This window comes from Cavia porcellus, unplaced genomic scaffold, assembly GCF_034190915.1.
Source record: "Cavia porcellus strain 051 isolate PalLab524CR breed Dunkin Hartley unplaced genomic scaffold, mCavPor4.1 scaffold_6, whole genome shotgun sequence".
NCBI lineage: Eukaryota > Metazoa > Chordata > Mammalia > Rodentia > Caviidae > Cavia > Cavia porcellus.
The window spans coordinates 15834657-15851495 of NW_026947489.1; the positions used below are offsets into that span (position 1 = coordinate 15834657).

General features: G+C 56.1%; 1 protein-coding gene across 2 annotated transcripts in view; it reads left to right on the forward strand.

Annotated features, from left to right (window-relative positions):
* The window catches only part of Rgma (repulsive guidance molecule BMP co-receptor a), a 38476-nt gene extending 22980 nt beyond the window's left edge, over positions 1–15496 (forward strand). For both annotated transcript variants that reach the window (XM_063249975.1, XM_063249974.1), the window contains exons 3-4: positions 7151–7665; positions 13231–15496. In XM_063249975.1, the coding sequence (XP_063106045.1) occupies positions 7151–7665; positions 13231–13938 (1223 nt within the window). In that variant the 3' untranslated portion in view covers positions 13939–15496. The remainder of the gene's footprint in view (positions 1–7150; positions 7666–13230) is intronic.
* Positions 15497–16839: the final 1343 nt, after the last annotated feature.

Consider the following 16839-nt stretch of genomic DNA (forward strand, 5'->3'; position numbering starts at 1 on the left):
TCTGTGTTCCTGTCAAAAGCATTTTCTTTGCGTTTCCATGAGTTGTTACGGTTGACCTCACCTAAGTGCAGAATCGCACCGGGGCTTCTCCCAGGAGTAGTGCTAATCGCAGGTTCCCAGCGCATGGCGGGGTCCATGGCGTCCTCGAACGCCCGAATTTTGAGAGCCAGAGCTGGACAAAAGGCAAGTCAGTCCTGAGGTCTCACTCTAAATGAGCCTTACCGCTTTAAGAGGAGGCAGGTTAGGCTCTGGCTCTGCGAGCCCCACCTCTCCTCCAGGCCGACTGAAACCTGATCTAATCCCTTTGCACTTGGGTAATTTATTGGTCTATTGGGCTTTTCTTGGTGGCAAATTGCATTGTCTTTATTCCTGGGCTCCCGCCCTGGATCGGCTCACTGCATTCCTAAGACTCCTTTTCAGGCTGGATTCTTCGCACCCCCTGTGCACAGCAAAATAAGTTTTATTGGGCTTCTTTGTTATGCAAACAGGGTGGTAATCAGGCTATTATTCGGAAAGATTGGGCTTGATTAACAGTTCAAAGCAGGCCTCTGAAAGCCGCTAATGCTACCCTGGTGCCTGAATATTTTCCTCCTGCCTGGGTTAGTAATGCCTGTGTCCAGGGCCCTGGATCTTTCCCAGAGGGGCTGGGTTGCTGTTGAGAGGAAAAAATTAAGTCTGATGGGTTGTGTGCCTAGGATTTCTGTCTCTGCCAGGGCTCAGGTCTGGAGGAAGGTGTCCAGGGTCCACTCACCAGGGTGCTAAATGTTACCTGCACATGATCATGTGTGGGCTGCGGGCTGGGCCCTGAGCAGAGGGAGAAGTAAGGGGTTAAAAGAGCATCAAAACTTCTGAGATGCTATGAGTATGACGAGTGGGAGGCCAGAGATGCCAGGAAGGGGCTGGGGTTGGGGGCCTCAGACTCAGAGGATTCTTGGACATGTGGGGAGCTCGGTGGCCCATCCCAGAAGAGCCAACCCCAGCTTGGACAGATGTGGGCGTGGCAGAGAGGCCACTGAGGTCTTCTCTGGGGCAGCTAGAGGCCAGGCCAGAGAAGGGAAGCCCAGGCGGCCTTGGATATATGCCAGGAACGAGCATAGGGAGGCTGTGGTGTGGCTCTAGAGAAGGGTAGAGTAGAGGGAAGTCCCTGATGCTGCTGGCGCTGTCCAGAGGAGAAGGGGCCTCCCGTTGGTGTTGTCCTGCCTTGGTGACGGCTGAAGGTGGGGACTGGCTCCCTCCACAGCCCCTGTGTTCAAAACGACCATGATACGGCCTTACAGAGCAGGCACTGCACTTAGTCATAGAGTGGTCCCAGAGCGCTGGCCCTGGGGGTTGCATTTGGACCAATTCCTGTGATTGCTGGAGTCCCACACTGAGGTCCAGGGCCCTTCCGTCTCCACCAGGTTCTGGAGCCATCCTGCCCCTAGGCATTGCCCTGGCTTCCCCTTTAGGCCACGTTCCTTGTTTCATGGTGCTCGTGGTGTGAGGGCCTGTTGTTGCTGAGTATGGGCACTGTGATTTGCGGGCCTCTGGGTGCTTCTGTTGACCCACAATGACTGATCCTGAACTTTGGAGGCCTGGATCAAGATAAAACATGCAAAGCACACAATGCCTCCTAAGAGGCCTGTGAGCAGCTTAAAGGTCAGTGAGGCACCTTTGAATTTTTCTAGGGTACCTGTGAGGTACAGCCCCTGCCCAAGAGCAAAGCCCCTAACTTCCAACCAGGTTCCCTGTCCAAGCACCTGCACCACTGAGAGGTGCCACAAGGTGTGAGGGGCTGGTTTCTCATCCTTAGTGTCCAGGCAGGAATGGCCAGCTGCTCCCTGCTGCCGTGAGACAGAGAGGTCCCTTCTGCCAGGCCCATGGCACCAGGGGTGGCTGGCTCTGCAGTCTGGTTTCCTTTTCCCCCTGCTAGACCCACAAAGCTCTGCTTCAAACCCTCTGGCTTTCCTGGCCACCTTTTTCCTGGTGCTAGCATCAGAAGTCTGTCTTGTGCTCTTCTGCAGACGCAACACATAGAAACCAGCCCCTCCCCCCAGATCTCCTTGGCAGGTGACACCCCAGCCTTGCTTGATGTGGAGCTAGGTTCCCTGACCTCTGGGGGCAGTGATGCAGAGCAGTAGATGCAAGCTGTGGGGTCACTAGGATTGAGGGCTTGCTCACCATGGACCACCCAACCCTGGCACCCCCAGGCCCCTGGAAAGTGATGGCCCCAGAGCGTCTACTTGAGGGCAGTGGACACACTAACTTCCAGGCCCAGCTTGTCACTGTCAGTGTGTCCCCCAAGCTTCCTTCAGCCTGTGTCTCTGCAATGGCAGGAAGATCTGCATGGCCACTCAAGGAGCCTCAGCATTGAGGACCCCACAGAGTTGGGAACCCCAAGAATCACAGAAGGATCACCTGTGACTCCACACAGGTCTCTGTGTGCGAGGTTCAGAATGGGCTAGGTGAGGAGCTGCATGGAGCCAGAAACTACACCAGCCCTTGCCTTCCACGAGCTGGTCAAAGAGGGACTAGTGGCAGTGTACTTTTGAAGAGTACAGAAACAGCCCCCCCCCCCAGGCAGGAGGTTTGCTGCACCCCACTGTGGTGGTGTGGCCCAGGCTAGTTCTGACCCTCAAGGCCTCTGTGATCAGATCTGTACAGTAAAGATAAAATCTCTGCCCCTTATTCAAAATAGTAGTAATACCTGGGCATGGTGGCACAGACCTGTGACTTCTGCGTTCCTTGATGCCAATACAGAAGGATCTTAGTTTTAAACCCAACTTGGACAACTTAGCAACTTGACATGACTGTTTCAAAAAATAAAAAGGGCTGGACCTGTGTAGCTCAGTGCAGAGGCCCTGGGTTCAATCCCCAATAAAGGGTCCAGTTTAAAGGCAATCTGCCACTGCCCAGGCAGGGGTCTTGAGCATTACTGTTGGGATTGTTTGTTACCCCCTCTAGGGCAGTGGCAGAACCCCAGCCTCTGTATGTCTTTAGGGCCTGGCAGGATGGTGCCACTTGGCAAGGTGCGCGTGGAAATTCAGTGGGCCTAAGGCTGGATAAGAATGCAGCTTAGGGATCATCTGATGTCTGTCTGTCTGCCAAATGCAGACAGTAAGTCCTGGGCTGTCACAGAGGTAAGAGGACCCATGGACAGTGTCTTGAATGTTTTAATTCTCCATACACAGCTGTGATTTGTGTCCACCTATAACTTATTCTTCAATAAAACGAAGTTAGCAACCCAGAACCCATTTGTGGACTTTCTTCCTGAGATCTCTGGGCTTTGTTGACATCAGCACCTCTTGTCCCTCTCAGTGGCCCTCTGGCGATCTCAGTGCATTTTGCAGTCTCAGAGAGGTCAGTGAAGTGGCCAGTGGTCACACAGCTAGGGTGCAGCAGAGCTGGATTGGACAGTGGTTGCCTGACTCCGTCTTCGCCTCCCAAAGTGCAGTGACCGGCATGAGACTCCTCTTGGGCACTGCCTCATGACACAGATTGTCACCTGCTGACACCAAGCCACCCTGGTTCTCCCGGGGTGAAGCAGCATGTGTCCCCGTTCTCCTTTCCCACGCAGAGCCCAGGGCCCGGTGCTTACTCATTAGCAAGGGCAGAGTTGGCAGACTGTGGAAATTGGGCTTCAGCAGTTTCTGATTGCACCATCACCCCAAGTGTGTCGGAGGGAGGAGGCATTTTGGGGCACCATGAGAACCTCAGGAAGGAAGAGGAGGTGACAGATGGGAAGTGTGCACCCTATATCCAAGGCATGGATGTGGAGGCTGGGTTCCCCTGTTGTGCTAGGGCTCCCTTGGCCACTCTCTTTGATCCCCTGTCCTTCAGAGCAGCTGGGGGTGCATCTCCAGGCTGGGCATCTGTGGGTGTAGGGAGACAGGAGACTGCCAGCAAGTGAGTCAGCCTGGTCCTCAGGAACCTGGCTCCCCACGGGGCATACTTGGGGGCTGCAGAATTGTGAGGGGCAAAACAGATTCCTTCTACGTTAACAGCTGGGCTGCTGTAACGGCATCGCCGATGGGAGGTGTAGCCAGACACACTGCTTTCTATCAGTTCTGGAAGCTGAAGTCTGAGGTCAGGACCTCATTTCAGTCCTGGCAGGAGCCCCCTGGCCAGCTTGCACACTGCTGGCTCCTCCCAGGGCCAGTGTCTTCCCAGAGCCTGCACTGCATCCCATGTACTGTCACACCAGGGGCTGCAGCTCAGTCTGCAAATTTAGGGGGACCCACCCTGTTCAGCCCACAGCACCTCTCTGTTTAAAGGCTGGTGGTGAGGGAGGCAGTAGGTTGCAGCCATTGTTGACCAATGGGACATGTCCCCCCATTCATGCGAGTGAGATGTCTAGGCCTGAGCTTATCGCAGGGGTCTGGTGGGATGGTCAGCGGGTTGAAGGAACTGAGTAGAAGGGAGGCTCTGCTGAGCCCTGGGAGCCCGTGGGAGCTGGCAGGAGCCAGCCCTGCCACCACTTCTAACCTCTGAGGCACAGGAATGTTTTGCACCACTTTTAGCAAGGAAAGGAGTAGAGTTTTGAGCCAGATGGACTCTCCTGGTCCTGGCGGCACGGCTCTGAGCCCAGTTTCAAGTCTGGAGACAGCAGGGCCCCATCACCATATTCCCCTTAGGACTCAGAGACCTGTGGGGTCACCTAGTCATGGGTGGAGCCACAGGGGACAGGGATGGAATAGCACTTGGGCCCCGCATAGTGTGCAGGTGTGGCCTCTTAGAACTGGTCAGCTGGAAGCAGGGCCCAGGGAGCATGGGGACCACAGCCCTGCTGGCTGGAGGGTCCCAAGAAAGGTGGAGGTCACCATGGAGAGATCTGGCCTCGCTGTGCCTCATGGAGGACTCACTGACACCAAAGGCAGAGCCTCTGCTGAGGGGGTGGGCACTGGAGGAAGTGAGCCCTAAATTTCTGTAGCACCAGGAAGTGGCTGAGACCTCGTGGTCACTGCTCTTGTGTGCAAGAGCTGGTGAGGAGACTGAGGCCAGCACAGCTCCCACTCATGTCCCAGTGGGATCCATTGGCAAAGGACAGGTGGTGCCCTTTTGAGCCCTTTCTGCTTCCTTCATGGTGAGCACCGGAAGTGAACCCAAGCCTGGGTGTGGCCACCAGTGAGCTCTAGGTCCATGTCCATTTCAGCTGATTTCACCCCCTGTGCACCTCCCTAACTGGGGAAACAGAGGGGCAAGCCAGCACGCCCTGCACCAGAGGCCACCGGGGCACACACGAGGGCTGGCAGCCCCGCCAGCAGGTTTCATATGCACCACTCCCTCGGCTCCCCTGCCGGGGGCTGTACTGGGCTGCTCCCACCCGGGCCATGCTGGTCTCCCAGCCTGCAGGTGTCCCGGGTTGGGTAGTATTATGACTTAGCCTGATTTTATTTTGCAGTGTGGTACTAGAGGTGTACCCAGGGCCTTTGCACCAAGCTACATCCCCAGCCCTATTTTATTTTTTATTTTTGATAGGCTCTCATTAAGTCACTAAGTTGACCAAGCTGGGCTTGAACTTGCGATTCTTTAGCCTCAGCCTCCCAGAGTGCTAGGATTACATGTGTGTGTCTCCATGTCCAGACTCTTTATATCAACCTGATTCTTTATATCAACACACTTGTATTTATAAAGCTGCGAAACTGGAAATGTAGAGCTCTCTTCTGTCATGACTGCCCTCTAGTACTCATTACATAAATATATAACTTCTCAAATTGAAACATATTCAACCAGGGATCACCTGAAACAACCTTGTTTACCAACAGTGTTTGAAACAGGTTCTATAAGGGGCATAGCTTGGGTTCCAGGTGTGTGGGACATGGACAGGTGGCACCTTCTGCAGAAGGGCGCCCACCCCCTGGATAGGTGGGACCACGCTGTGAGGCAGATGAGCAGGTACAGGAATAGGGACACGGCAGGAAGGCCGACATGTCTCATGCTCACCTTTACCAGGCCTCGGGCTGCTCTGCTCTTAGTTTTAAGTGCATCTCAACTGTACAGATAAACCCAGAGGAGCAAAGTGACTTTTCCCAGGTCCTGAGCCAACTGGGTGGCTCTGTTCCTCTCTGAAAATCACCCCCAAAAGCACTAGGTGGGGACCCCCTAGCTGGTCCTCCAGCCCCCTTTTCCTGGAACCCGCATGGAAATGTAATGTGCTCCAGGTCCAGGTCTCTGTGGACTGTGCCGAAGGATCCAGAAGGCCAGGGAAGAGCAGGTGCCCAAGTCCTGGTCAGTGCTCAGGTGTCCTAAAGCCTTGGTTCTCAGGTATGGTCACCTTGGCTCATTAACGCTAGGGTCTCCGCACTTATGAATATATACTGAAAAACTAAATGTGAATTAGGGCAGGTCCAAGATTTGATTCTCAGTAGTAGGATAGAGAGGGATGCAGCCACAGTGACCAAGAAGAAAGCCGCTCCTCTGTAACCCTGGCTAATGCCTGGGCAGGGCCAGCATTCACTGAGCTGGCTGTGCTGTGCCGGAGATAAACACTGACGTCCCCAGCACCGCCACCCCATGCCAGAGCCTATTACCCTGTTTTCCAGATGAGGATAAAGAGTCACAGAGAAGTTAAGTCATCTGTACAAAGTCACCCCGTGGCAAAGCTGGAAACACACTCTGAAGAATGGGGCTTCAGTCCCTGCAAAATTTCCATTGCTTTTTGACAAAATTCTTGGAGTGAGCCGGGAAAAGTACAGGTGGGGGTTGCTGTCGGCTCCCACAGAACTGGTCCACTCCTCTTTGCAGTCCCCTGAGCAGCTAGACCCTGTACCTGGCCACTCTGGGTCTCCAGGGCTGTGGGGAAGCTCTAGAAGGCCAGAAGGGTGGGAGCATCCTAAAGCCTGGATGAATCGATGGTTTTGTCTTTGTGTTTGCGGAGCTGGAAATTGGACTCTGTGTGCACTAGGCAGGCGCTCTACCGCTCCACTGTGCCTTTAGCCCCTCAGGCAGGTCTGTCCAGGCTAACTGGGATTTGCTGTCCTCCCGCTCCTCCTCCCTAGTGACTGGGCTTACAGGTGTGCACTGCCACTACGTGTGGCAAGGCAAATTTTTACCATCTGCACACATGCGCCATGGGTGGTACAGGCTAAGGTGTGCCGTGGCCCCCGGAGGGAAGAGGTTGGTGCTGAGGTCGCTAAGCCCCAGCCCTGACAGCTGTCTCTTGGTCCCGCAGCCATCTCCTCGTGCAAAATCCTCAAGTGCAACTCTGAGTTCTGGAGCGCCACATCAGGCAGCCACGCCCCGGCCACAGAAGAAGCGCCTGAGTTCTGTGCCGCGCTGCGCACCTACGCACTGTGCACACGGCGCACAGCGCGCACCTGCCGGGGTGACCTGGCCTACCACTCGGCGGTCCATGGCATCGAGGACCTCATGAGCCAGCACAACTGCTCCAAGGATGGCCCCACCTCACAGCCCCGCCTGCGCACGCTCCCTCCGGCCGGGGATAGCCAGGAGCGCTCGGACAGTCCCGAGATCTGCCACTACGAGAAGAGCTTCCACAAGCACACGGCCGCCCCCAACTACACGCACTGTGGGCTCTTCGGGGACCCGCACCTCAGGACTTTCACAGACCGCTTCCAGACCTGCAAGGTGCAGGGCGCGTGGCCGCTCATCGACAATAACTACTTGAACGTGCAGGTCACCAACACGCCCGTGCTGCCCGGCTCTGCCGCCACCGCCACCAGCAAGGTAAGAAATGGGTGGAGCGGCCTGCAGGGACGCAGCGCGAAGCCCCTCATGCCTTCTGCACCTGCGTGTTCTTAGCCACGCCCCAAGAAGGGTCATCTGTAATTCCAGGCCCCCAGATCGCTGGCATCACTGCCTGAGCTCCACTTCCTGTCACATCAGCGGCCACTCTAGATTCTCCTAGGACCCAGAACACTGCTTTGAACACTGCATGAGGGGGATCTAAGTTGCTGCTTCTTTCAGTAAACCCAAAACTATCATGCACCTCCCAACACACACACACAGCAGTCAGTGCAAAAATTGGCGGCTATGAAACTGTTCCCTGGTGCCAAGGAGGTGGGAACCACTGTCCTAGAATTTTACCTGAGGTGTTGGGGGACATTGCTCCATCGGGATCTGTGAAGCCTATAGTCTGGTTTCAGAAACAAGTGTGCATGGGGGTAAATAGAGCAAGATAGCTGAGCATAGCACAGCTAGAAAAGGCAGCCTGTGAAAATATTGTTCAGGGTAAGATACGCGTTCAGAGTCAGTGAATTTCTAATATGCAGATATGTGTGCATATGCATACATTTAACACTGGTAGATTTCTCACTGCTAAAAAAAAAAGTTTGGACGCTGGGCACTTTAGTGCACATCAGTAATCCCAGCACTTGAGAGGCTGAGGCAGGAGGATTGCCATGAGCTCAAAGCCAGCCTGGGCTACATAGAGTTCAAAACCAGGCAGAACTATGTAGTGAGACCCTGTCTCCAGAAAACAAGTTTAGAGCCCAGCATGGTGACACCTGTAGTCCCAGCTAGTGGGGAAGCTGAGTTGGGAGGTTCAAAAGTTCAAGGCTACCATGGGCACCTTAGCAGCATCCTGTCTCAAAATTTTTCAGAAAGGGCTGGTGTAAGTCAGTGATAGAATGCTTGCCTCGCAGGTGTAAGGTCTTGGATTTGATCCCTGCATGGCCAAATATGAGCAGAAATGTTGCCCAAAACACAAGGCATTTTCACTCTTGGAGTAGTCTTTTTTACCTCCAAACTATATCTTGGTGTAAGACCCTGGACAAAGCATGGCTGTGACATGTGTGACTCCATGCTTGTCCTCAGAGAGCACACGTCACTCAAAGCAGGCGGACGGCATCAGACATCTTCCGCAGCTGCACAGGGTGTGGTGACAGTGACGAAGCCCTCTCCCTAGAGCGTACACAGCCCCTCCTGGGTAGCTCGGCCAACATGCTGCATGTGTGGGCTCAGAGATGGCTCACATTTTAAAGGTCCTCACGATCTTTTTTTTTTTAAGGCAGAAAGAGGTTTGTTATTTAAATTTGAAGTACACATTCAAAGAAAAATAGAGTACAAAACCTCCAGAAAGGCACAGCAGAGCCCAAAACACCTGGGCTGGAGCTGGGGATTGCACATTTTGGTAGGGGAAATCTCTGCCATCTGTGACTCTAGAGGAAGTTTGAGGCCCCAGCAGTTCAGATGCATGGTCAGGGACAGAGGCCAGGGCAGTGGGACACTAACGGCAGCCAAGGCTGCTGCGAATGGTCCTGCCCTCTGTCCCTTAGTCCCATCTGGGCACCGAGGGGCAGACAGGGCCCTGTGCATCTGGGAAGGAGGAAGATGGGAGAGTGTGGAGACAGAAGCAGCCTCACTGGACATGCTTCCTCCTCCTCCTGGGGTGTGGTCCATTGAATAGGGCAGGAGCCTGAGGCTCGAGCAGGCCCATGATGCTCTCCTAAAATGCCATAAGCAAGAAACACAGTAATTGACCAGGGTCAGGGTGACCCTGGAGGCCCCTGAAAGCCACTCATTTTCTGACCCCAGGAGGCCTCAGTGTCTGGACAGCTTGACAAGTTCTGCTCAAATAGCCACTGCCAGAGCCAGCCACAGGCATGGCCCAGGGCCCGAGGAAGTGTTCCTCCTGTCCATCCCAGACCCTTCCTCTCTGGTGACCTCAGATTTAGACTTGGCCGGCCATGAGGCCTCGAGACAGGGTTAGGGGCTGCAACCCTCAGAGTCAGGGACGGGTACTCTGTCCTCCTTGCTTCATACCTCTGTGTGGTCCTGGCCCAGCCTACCAAGCCCCCCTGGAGCTTGCAGGCTGGTCTGGCCACAGTGGGTCTGTTTTCCCAGGAAGAGCATGTGGAAGGCCACATGCTGGGCAGCGCCAGGCTGGCCCACAAGGGCATTTCTGTTCCTTCTCACCCTGTCACACCCCAGGAGAGGACAGCGAGGTAACCGGGCAGCCAGGAAAACGTCCATCCCTACCACTTCCCTCTGCTCTGGTGGCCTGGGCCCTCCCACCAGATAGGAAGCAAGCAGATCTTCACTGTGGACGCTGTCCCAGACCCTCAGCACATGTCTGCCACCACCACTCCCCACCCCTTGCAGATGGCAGGATCCAGCTGCCTGCCCCACGGCCCCTTTACCCACCTACCACCCTGCCTCTCCAGAGCCAAGATAAACTGTGCTGGAGCCTGAGGCTGCCACTTCTAAATCTAGTGGCAGACATCCTGTGGGAGGGGACCGGCCCGACCCTGTGGGCTCCTGAGGACTGGCAGGGGCACAGGGTAGGTATCAGAGTGTGAGAGGGTAGAAGACTATGGTGGAATGAACACCAAGTGTGACAGCTGAGCTGAGCAGCTGCAGCCTGTGGCGGAGGAGGCTGGCTGCTGTTCAGGGGGCTCGGGGTAGCAGGGTGAGGCAGGCTTCAGATGCTACCTCCAGCTCTCAGCTGAGACACTGGGATCCTGAGCACAGCAGTGCTGCCCGTGAACCGAATGGATGAATCGTTCATTCATTCATTCACCACGTGTTTCAAATGGCTGCTGTAAGCCAGGCTTGCTGCTGGGCACTGTGGACCGCAGAACTGCCCAGCAGGGGTGGATAGGGGAACCCCCTTCTCTGTGCCAGTCCAGAGGTTTCCATAGGGTATGGGCCACATAGCAGAGCTTGACCAACCTGAGCTGCCTTTGATCTCCAAAAGGACAAGGGCTCAGGGCCTCTTCAGCAGGCTCTGGTGAGGCCAGACAGTTATAGTGCCAGCGCCTGTGGCCAGGCCAATTTCAGATCTCAGGCCAGATGGGGGCCTTTGGTCCCTGGGTGAGAAATGCCATTCTCCAGTGCCCGGGCCTGCCCCTGTCCCTTCCCAGAGGCCTCTACCAATCTCGTGCACCTCTGCTGCCTCCGTGCCAGCCCTGAGCTCTAGGCTTTTCTCCCTGCCTGCAGTGCCCAGGCTGTGGAGAACAGGGCCCAGCAGAGGGCGCTGGGCAGCAGGATTCGGAAGTCCTCAGGACCCTGGCGCTGCCTTCCAATGGGACAGTGGTAAGCCCCGAGCAAACAGCATTGATGGCCTTGAAGGAAGCAGGAAGATTATGGTCCCCAGCACCCCTCTCTGGCTCCCCCTTTATATCTGCATGGGTAGCACCCATTATATAGGCAAAGAAACTGAGGCTCGGAAGGAGAGGAACTGGGTGCCCACTGCCAGTTCCCACGTTAGTTTCTCCCACGGCACTCACTGTCTGCCACCCTGCAGGCTGCATCTCAGGTCACTGCCCCCTCAACAGGCCAGTCCTGTGCCCTAGTGTGTCCTGGCGCTGGCTTCATGTCAGGCCGCTGATGAGCCTGGGCTCGCCCTCACGTCACAGGGGAAAGGCCTGGGGCCGTGCTGGCAGCGCGCCGCTGGCTCCTGACAGGCCCCTTCATGCTGCTGCTTGTGGTTGAGGCTGGCACGGGTGCCAAGGAGTAGGCAGCCTTTCAAGAGGCCGCCTCCGAGAGAGATTGAGAGAAAGATCAGAGTGAAACCAGCCCTTCCTGTTCCAGGGAGACAGGCGCTGGCACTTGGAAAGCAGCCCCCTCCCCAGTGCCTGTGTGGCCCTGCGCACCAGGCAGGGACACTGGGGGCCCTGAGACACCCCTACCCCTGCCAGGAGCAGGACCACCCACCATCCAGACCACCCGGCTGGCCCACCCCACCTCCGCCCTGCCTCCAGCCTCCCCCATGGTGGGCGCTGGGCGAGCTGCTGGCTGGGGAGAAGCGGGAGGCTGAGCCCTGTGAGTCGCTGTTGAGAGTGGCAGGCTCGGGCTGCACAGAGCCTGCAGTGGCTGCAGCCACCCCCGGATGGTGGGTCCCCAGTAAGCCCGAAGTGCACCGCATCTGTGGACAGGGAAGGAGATGAGGAAACAGAGTCCAGTGCTTCCGTAGCCGTGTGGTCGGGGCTTCTTCACAGTATAGACTCCTCCACCTTGACCCAGTCCTGAGTGCAGTGCGCAGAATGTGCCCCTCGCCCCACAGGTCCCAGCCCCCAGAAAGACTTCTGTTTCTTCTCAAGTGGGGAGAAGGCGATCAGTATGATCCAGCCTGCCAGCATTAGACCTTAGAGCAGCAGAACCAGAAAATGGGAGACTTTTCCTACGGAGGAAGGAGCCATGGGGCCAGCGGTGACACTGCGACCCGCCTTCCTCGCGGATCTCAGGGAGGACTTTTCTTCCTCCATCCCGCTGGCCCTGGGTATTCTCAGTGTTCTCCTGAGGCTCCCCTGCCCCATGGCTGCCCTTGTTCCTGCCTGGTCACCCCCAACGTCACACAGTGTCAGGGAGCTGCGATCACCAACAGCACAGGACCCAGCGACATCGTCAGTGTTCTTGCCACCCTGTTATCCTGCTCAATCTAGAAGGTTCTGGGAGGCTCTGCAGCCTCTATCTCCCTTCCCGGCACCATACAGGAAGGAGTTTAAACCTACAGAAATGTATCATCTCTAATTCCAAGGTCAGGAGTCCACAGTCTCACAAAGCTAAAATCTAGCAGAGCTGGTCCTGGTGGGGGCTCCCAGCCTTTGCCCGTTTTGGCTCCTGGAGGCTTGCTGGTACCCTCAGCTTGTGGCCTGATACCTTGGGGCACCATTTTTCAGCCTACCACAAATGACCTTTGATTTTTAGTTAGCTTTGCTTTTATGTGGGTTTTGTGTTTTTTGTTGTTGTTGTTGTTTTTTTTTTTTTTTTTTGCTATCTATTTTGTATCCAATTTTTTTAGTCTGTTTTTATTAGCACATTTGTGTAGTAACTAATGGTGACTTTCATCATGGCACATTATTATTATTGCATGTACATAACACAGCTTAATCCTTCCTAGGTCCCATTCCTGTCCCTTCCCTCTCACCTCTGTCTATCTCTTAGTCTTCTTTCCATTTTCAGAAGATCAGTATCCCTATTTCCTGTTACCTTTTATACTACCCTTTAATGTATCCATACTTGGCATTTCTCATACAAGTGAAACCCTCTATCTCTATTTCTATCATTATGGTCTATAGAATAGAGGACCTCATTTTCCAATGTGGGAAGTAACCTAAAATTTTTCTGAGTAGTTTTGTTTTGGTTTGGTTTTTGTAAAAAAGCCAAGTTTGTTTTAAGAAAAAATATTCATGCCCAATAGTACAGTTGTACTGTACTATTGAGCTCTGACCCCCATGCAAGGGGCTCCTCTGAGCTCCTCTGAGCCCTCCTGAATCTGTCGGGGCATCTCAGGTGCAGGGCCAGCTCCTTCCCATGCCTAAGCTGCTGTCCTCTGTCCCCGCCCCCCAGCTCACCATCATCTTCAAGAACTTCCAGGAGTGTGTGGACCAGAAAGTGTACCAGGCCGAGATGGACGAGCTTCCAGCTGCCTTTGCCGATGGCTCCAAGAACGGTGGGGACAAGCATGGAGCCAACAGCCTGAGGATCACAGAGAAGGTGTCAGGTCAGCACGTGGAGATCCAAGCCAAGTACATCGGCACCACCATCGTGGTGCGCCAGGTGGGCCGCTACCTGACCTTCGCCGTCCGCATGCCCGAGGAGGTGGTCAACGCCGTGGAGGACAGGGACAGCCAGGGCCTCTACCTGTGCCTACGAGGCTGCCCACTCAACCAGCAGATCGACTTCCAGGCCGTCCGATCCCAGGCCGAGGGCCCCGGTGCCCGAAGGCCGGCAGCCGCCAGCCCGGCCCCTGCAGCCCCTGAGACGTTCCCCTACGAGACAGCAGTGGCCAAGTGCAAGGAGAAGCTGCCCGTAGAGGACCTGTACTACCAGGCCTGCGTCTTCGACCTCCTCACCACAGGCGATGTGAACTTCACGCTGGCCGCCTACTACGCCCTGGAGGACGTCAAGATGCTGCATTCCAACAAGGACAGGCTGCATCTGTATGAGAGGACTCGCGAGCTGCCTCGCGGGGTGGCGGCTGCAGCGCGGACCCCAGGCCCTGGGCCCCTCCTCAGCCTCCTCGTGCTCCTCACCCTGCTACCTGTGTTCTGCTAGGCAGTGCCACGGCCTCACATGGGGAGGCCAAGACTCTGCCCCTGCACCCTTTAAGGGCTGGGGACCCGGTGTGGGTGCCCAGCAGATGGCCTGTGGGTCTCTGCAGTGTTCTGCAGCAGAGGCGGCCACGGCCAGGTGGCAGAGTGGTCCGAGGGACAGTCCCCTCAGAACTGCCTCTGGCTGGGGCTCAGAGGCGTGGGCCACCAGGCTGTCTCTCTAGTGCACGTGACAAGGTTGTGGTGACTGGTGCTGTGGTGTTTGTGACAATAGAGCCGTGTGAGAGGGAAAGCAGTTCCGCCCTGCCCTGCCCCAGCTGTGTGAATGTGCAAAGTAGAGCCCCCCAGGCTGGAGCCCCCACCCCACCAGAGTGACACTGGGAATGGTCCACATCACCCCTTGCAGCCCCTCGCAATGCACTGAAACAGGCCCAGTTGACCGCTGCACGCGCACACACACTCGCCCCGAGCACACTCGCACACACAAGCCCGCGGGACAGCTCGGGGCCAAGGCTCCACCCCAGGCGGGCAGGGCTCCCTCCTGGTAGGTAGGACACCCCACGGGGTGCTGCTTCACAACCTTGCCACCTTTCTTGTGGCCAGCAGGCTGTGCCTCCTGGCATCTCTTGCCCACGATGTAAGGGGACAGTGCCCTGTGCCTGCTGCTGCCCACAGAGCCCCGAGTGTAGAGGGCATGCGTGTTAGCATGGGCTTTGAGCAGGGCTGCCCCTGGACACAGTACCCTTGCCCACTGCCGAGGAGAGATGAGTACTTGGTTCCAAGTGTCCACACCGAGAAGAGATCCTTTGACTTCTGCATCCGCTCCCAAGAGGCAGGGCAGCCTGGGCTGCAGGGCTTGGGCAGACCAGGGGACGGGGCCAGCTGGCCTGCCCTGTCCCCTGTTTGCTCTTCCCCTGCACTGTGCCAGGAGCCTCACCCTACCTGTGTCTGGGCACTAGGGCAGGAGCCGTTGGCAGGGTCTTCCCCTCTGGTCCCCACCCAGGAGCCCCATGGTGACAGGAGACACCCTACCCCTATCCACAGAGCCCGGCCCTGTGCGGCCGCCACTGCTGCAATGGCCCCCAGGGACCAGAATGGCTCCCAGCATCTCCGCTCCCATGGGTGCCCCGGGTCCAGCAGGTCGTTCCCCCACCCATCCCCGCTCATCGGCATCTGCAGCAGCCCCTCTGCTGTCCCCAGGGACCTCTGATACACTGGCCAGGAGACTGCAAACCTGCGTCTCCCGTCCCCCCCGAGGTCCTACTCAGCCAAAACCACACTGGGGGGGGGGGCTCGGCCCCACCCCTCCCTTGCCCGGCTGGGTTTTTGTTTTTTTGTTGTTTGTCTGTCTGTTTCTTTGTTTGTTTAGATGATCCCTATGTTGGAAGTAAAAAGTTGAAGCACTTTATTTTGGTTGTGTCTGATCACATTCTGCTTGGAAGTGGGGACTCCTCACCGCACCCTTGTATCTGCGGCCATGTAGAGTGTCACCGCTTGTACATACTGTAAATTATTTATTAATGGCTAAATGCAAGTAAAGTTTGGTTTTTTTTGTTTTGTTACTTTCTTCTGGACAATGTTTTGGAGTCTGTTTCCCGAATGGACTGCGGGCCCTTTGGGGTGGGCGGGGCACATGGAAGGGGACACATTGGAGAAAAGTGGCAGCTGGAGCCCTCTGCTTCCCTGAAGTCACTGTTTGCCCTTCCCTGGGGTGGGGATGCCTGTTGGGTGGGGTCCCTTGCGCAGGGAGTATCAGTGCCCCCTAAATGTGGCTGGGGCCAAAAGGGAGCCTGAGGAGGTGCAGCATGGTGCCACCTCAGCTGGCACTGTCAGCCCAGGAGCTCAGGCACAGGGCTGTCACTAGCCCCCTGCCTGCAAAGCCCTCCTGAGGGCCAGCCCTGGGCTCCTCGGCAGGGCAGCTGCTGTTCCCCCATTGCAGCCCGCAAGCAGCCAGGTGTGTCAGGAGTGAATCCAGACCCTTTTACAGGTAGAAGAGAGACAGCAGAATGCACGTGCCCGCAAGGTAGAGCCAAGATGGACACTGGGGTCTCTCTGTCCTGGAGTCCCTGCCCTTGGCACCAAATGTCACCAGGCAGAACACCAGTGCGGCTGAGCGGGGCTGCATCCCAGCTTCACAGTGCCAGCTGTGTGACTTTGTCCTTGAACCTCTTGGAGCCCCTGGTCCTTCCTCGTGAAAGCAAAGAGCATCTGTCACCTGAGGTTTGGTGCATCTGCAGGTTCGTGCCTGCACAGAGGCATGCAGGACTGGTGTGGGCAGGAGGTGGGACAGGCATGGGAGGGAGGTGACCCGAGGAGCCCAAAGAGCGAGAAGTTGTACCAAGCCCAGCAGTAGGATGGCCACTTCCAGGGCCCTGCTCTTAATGCTCCAGAGAAGATGGTGGGGGGGCCCTACCAGGACATAACAGCTCATCTCACTTAAAGTCCCCTCCAACAGTGCTGAGGGACCTTACTCCTCAGGAGCTAAGCTGGTGTCAGAAATCGCACTCGGCAGCACCAAGCTAGCTTGGCCGCCTGCACAGAGAGGAACCACAGGGAAGCTGGGGCCCAGAAAGGGAAAAAATCGCACGCTCACCATCCAGTGAAAATGCTATACGATGCTTGCCAGAAAATATTCTTGGTTTGGAATTCTTTCAAGACCCTCCTTGGATTTAACCAACATAAATTCTCTCCCAAGTACCATGCTACTGGTGCCCTCACAAACATGGAAATTTGCATTTCCTCATGAATATGGAGCAGGCAGTGACGAGCTAGCTCCACCCAACCACAGGCGGGGCTTGGAGCAGACCCCCTTGGGCCCAGCTGCCAGTGTACCCCAGCCCAGAAACAGATGCCTGAATGCAGGGAGTGCCCCTCAGGTGGCAGGAGCTCTGGCACTGGGGTTGGG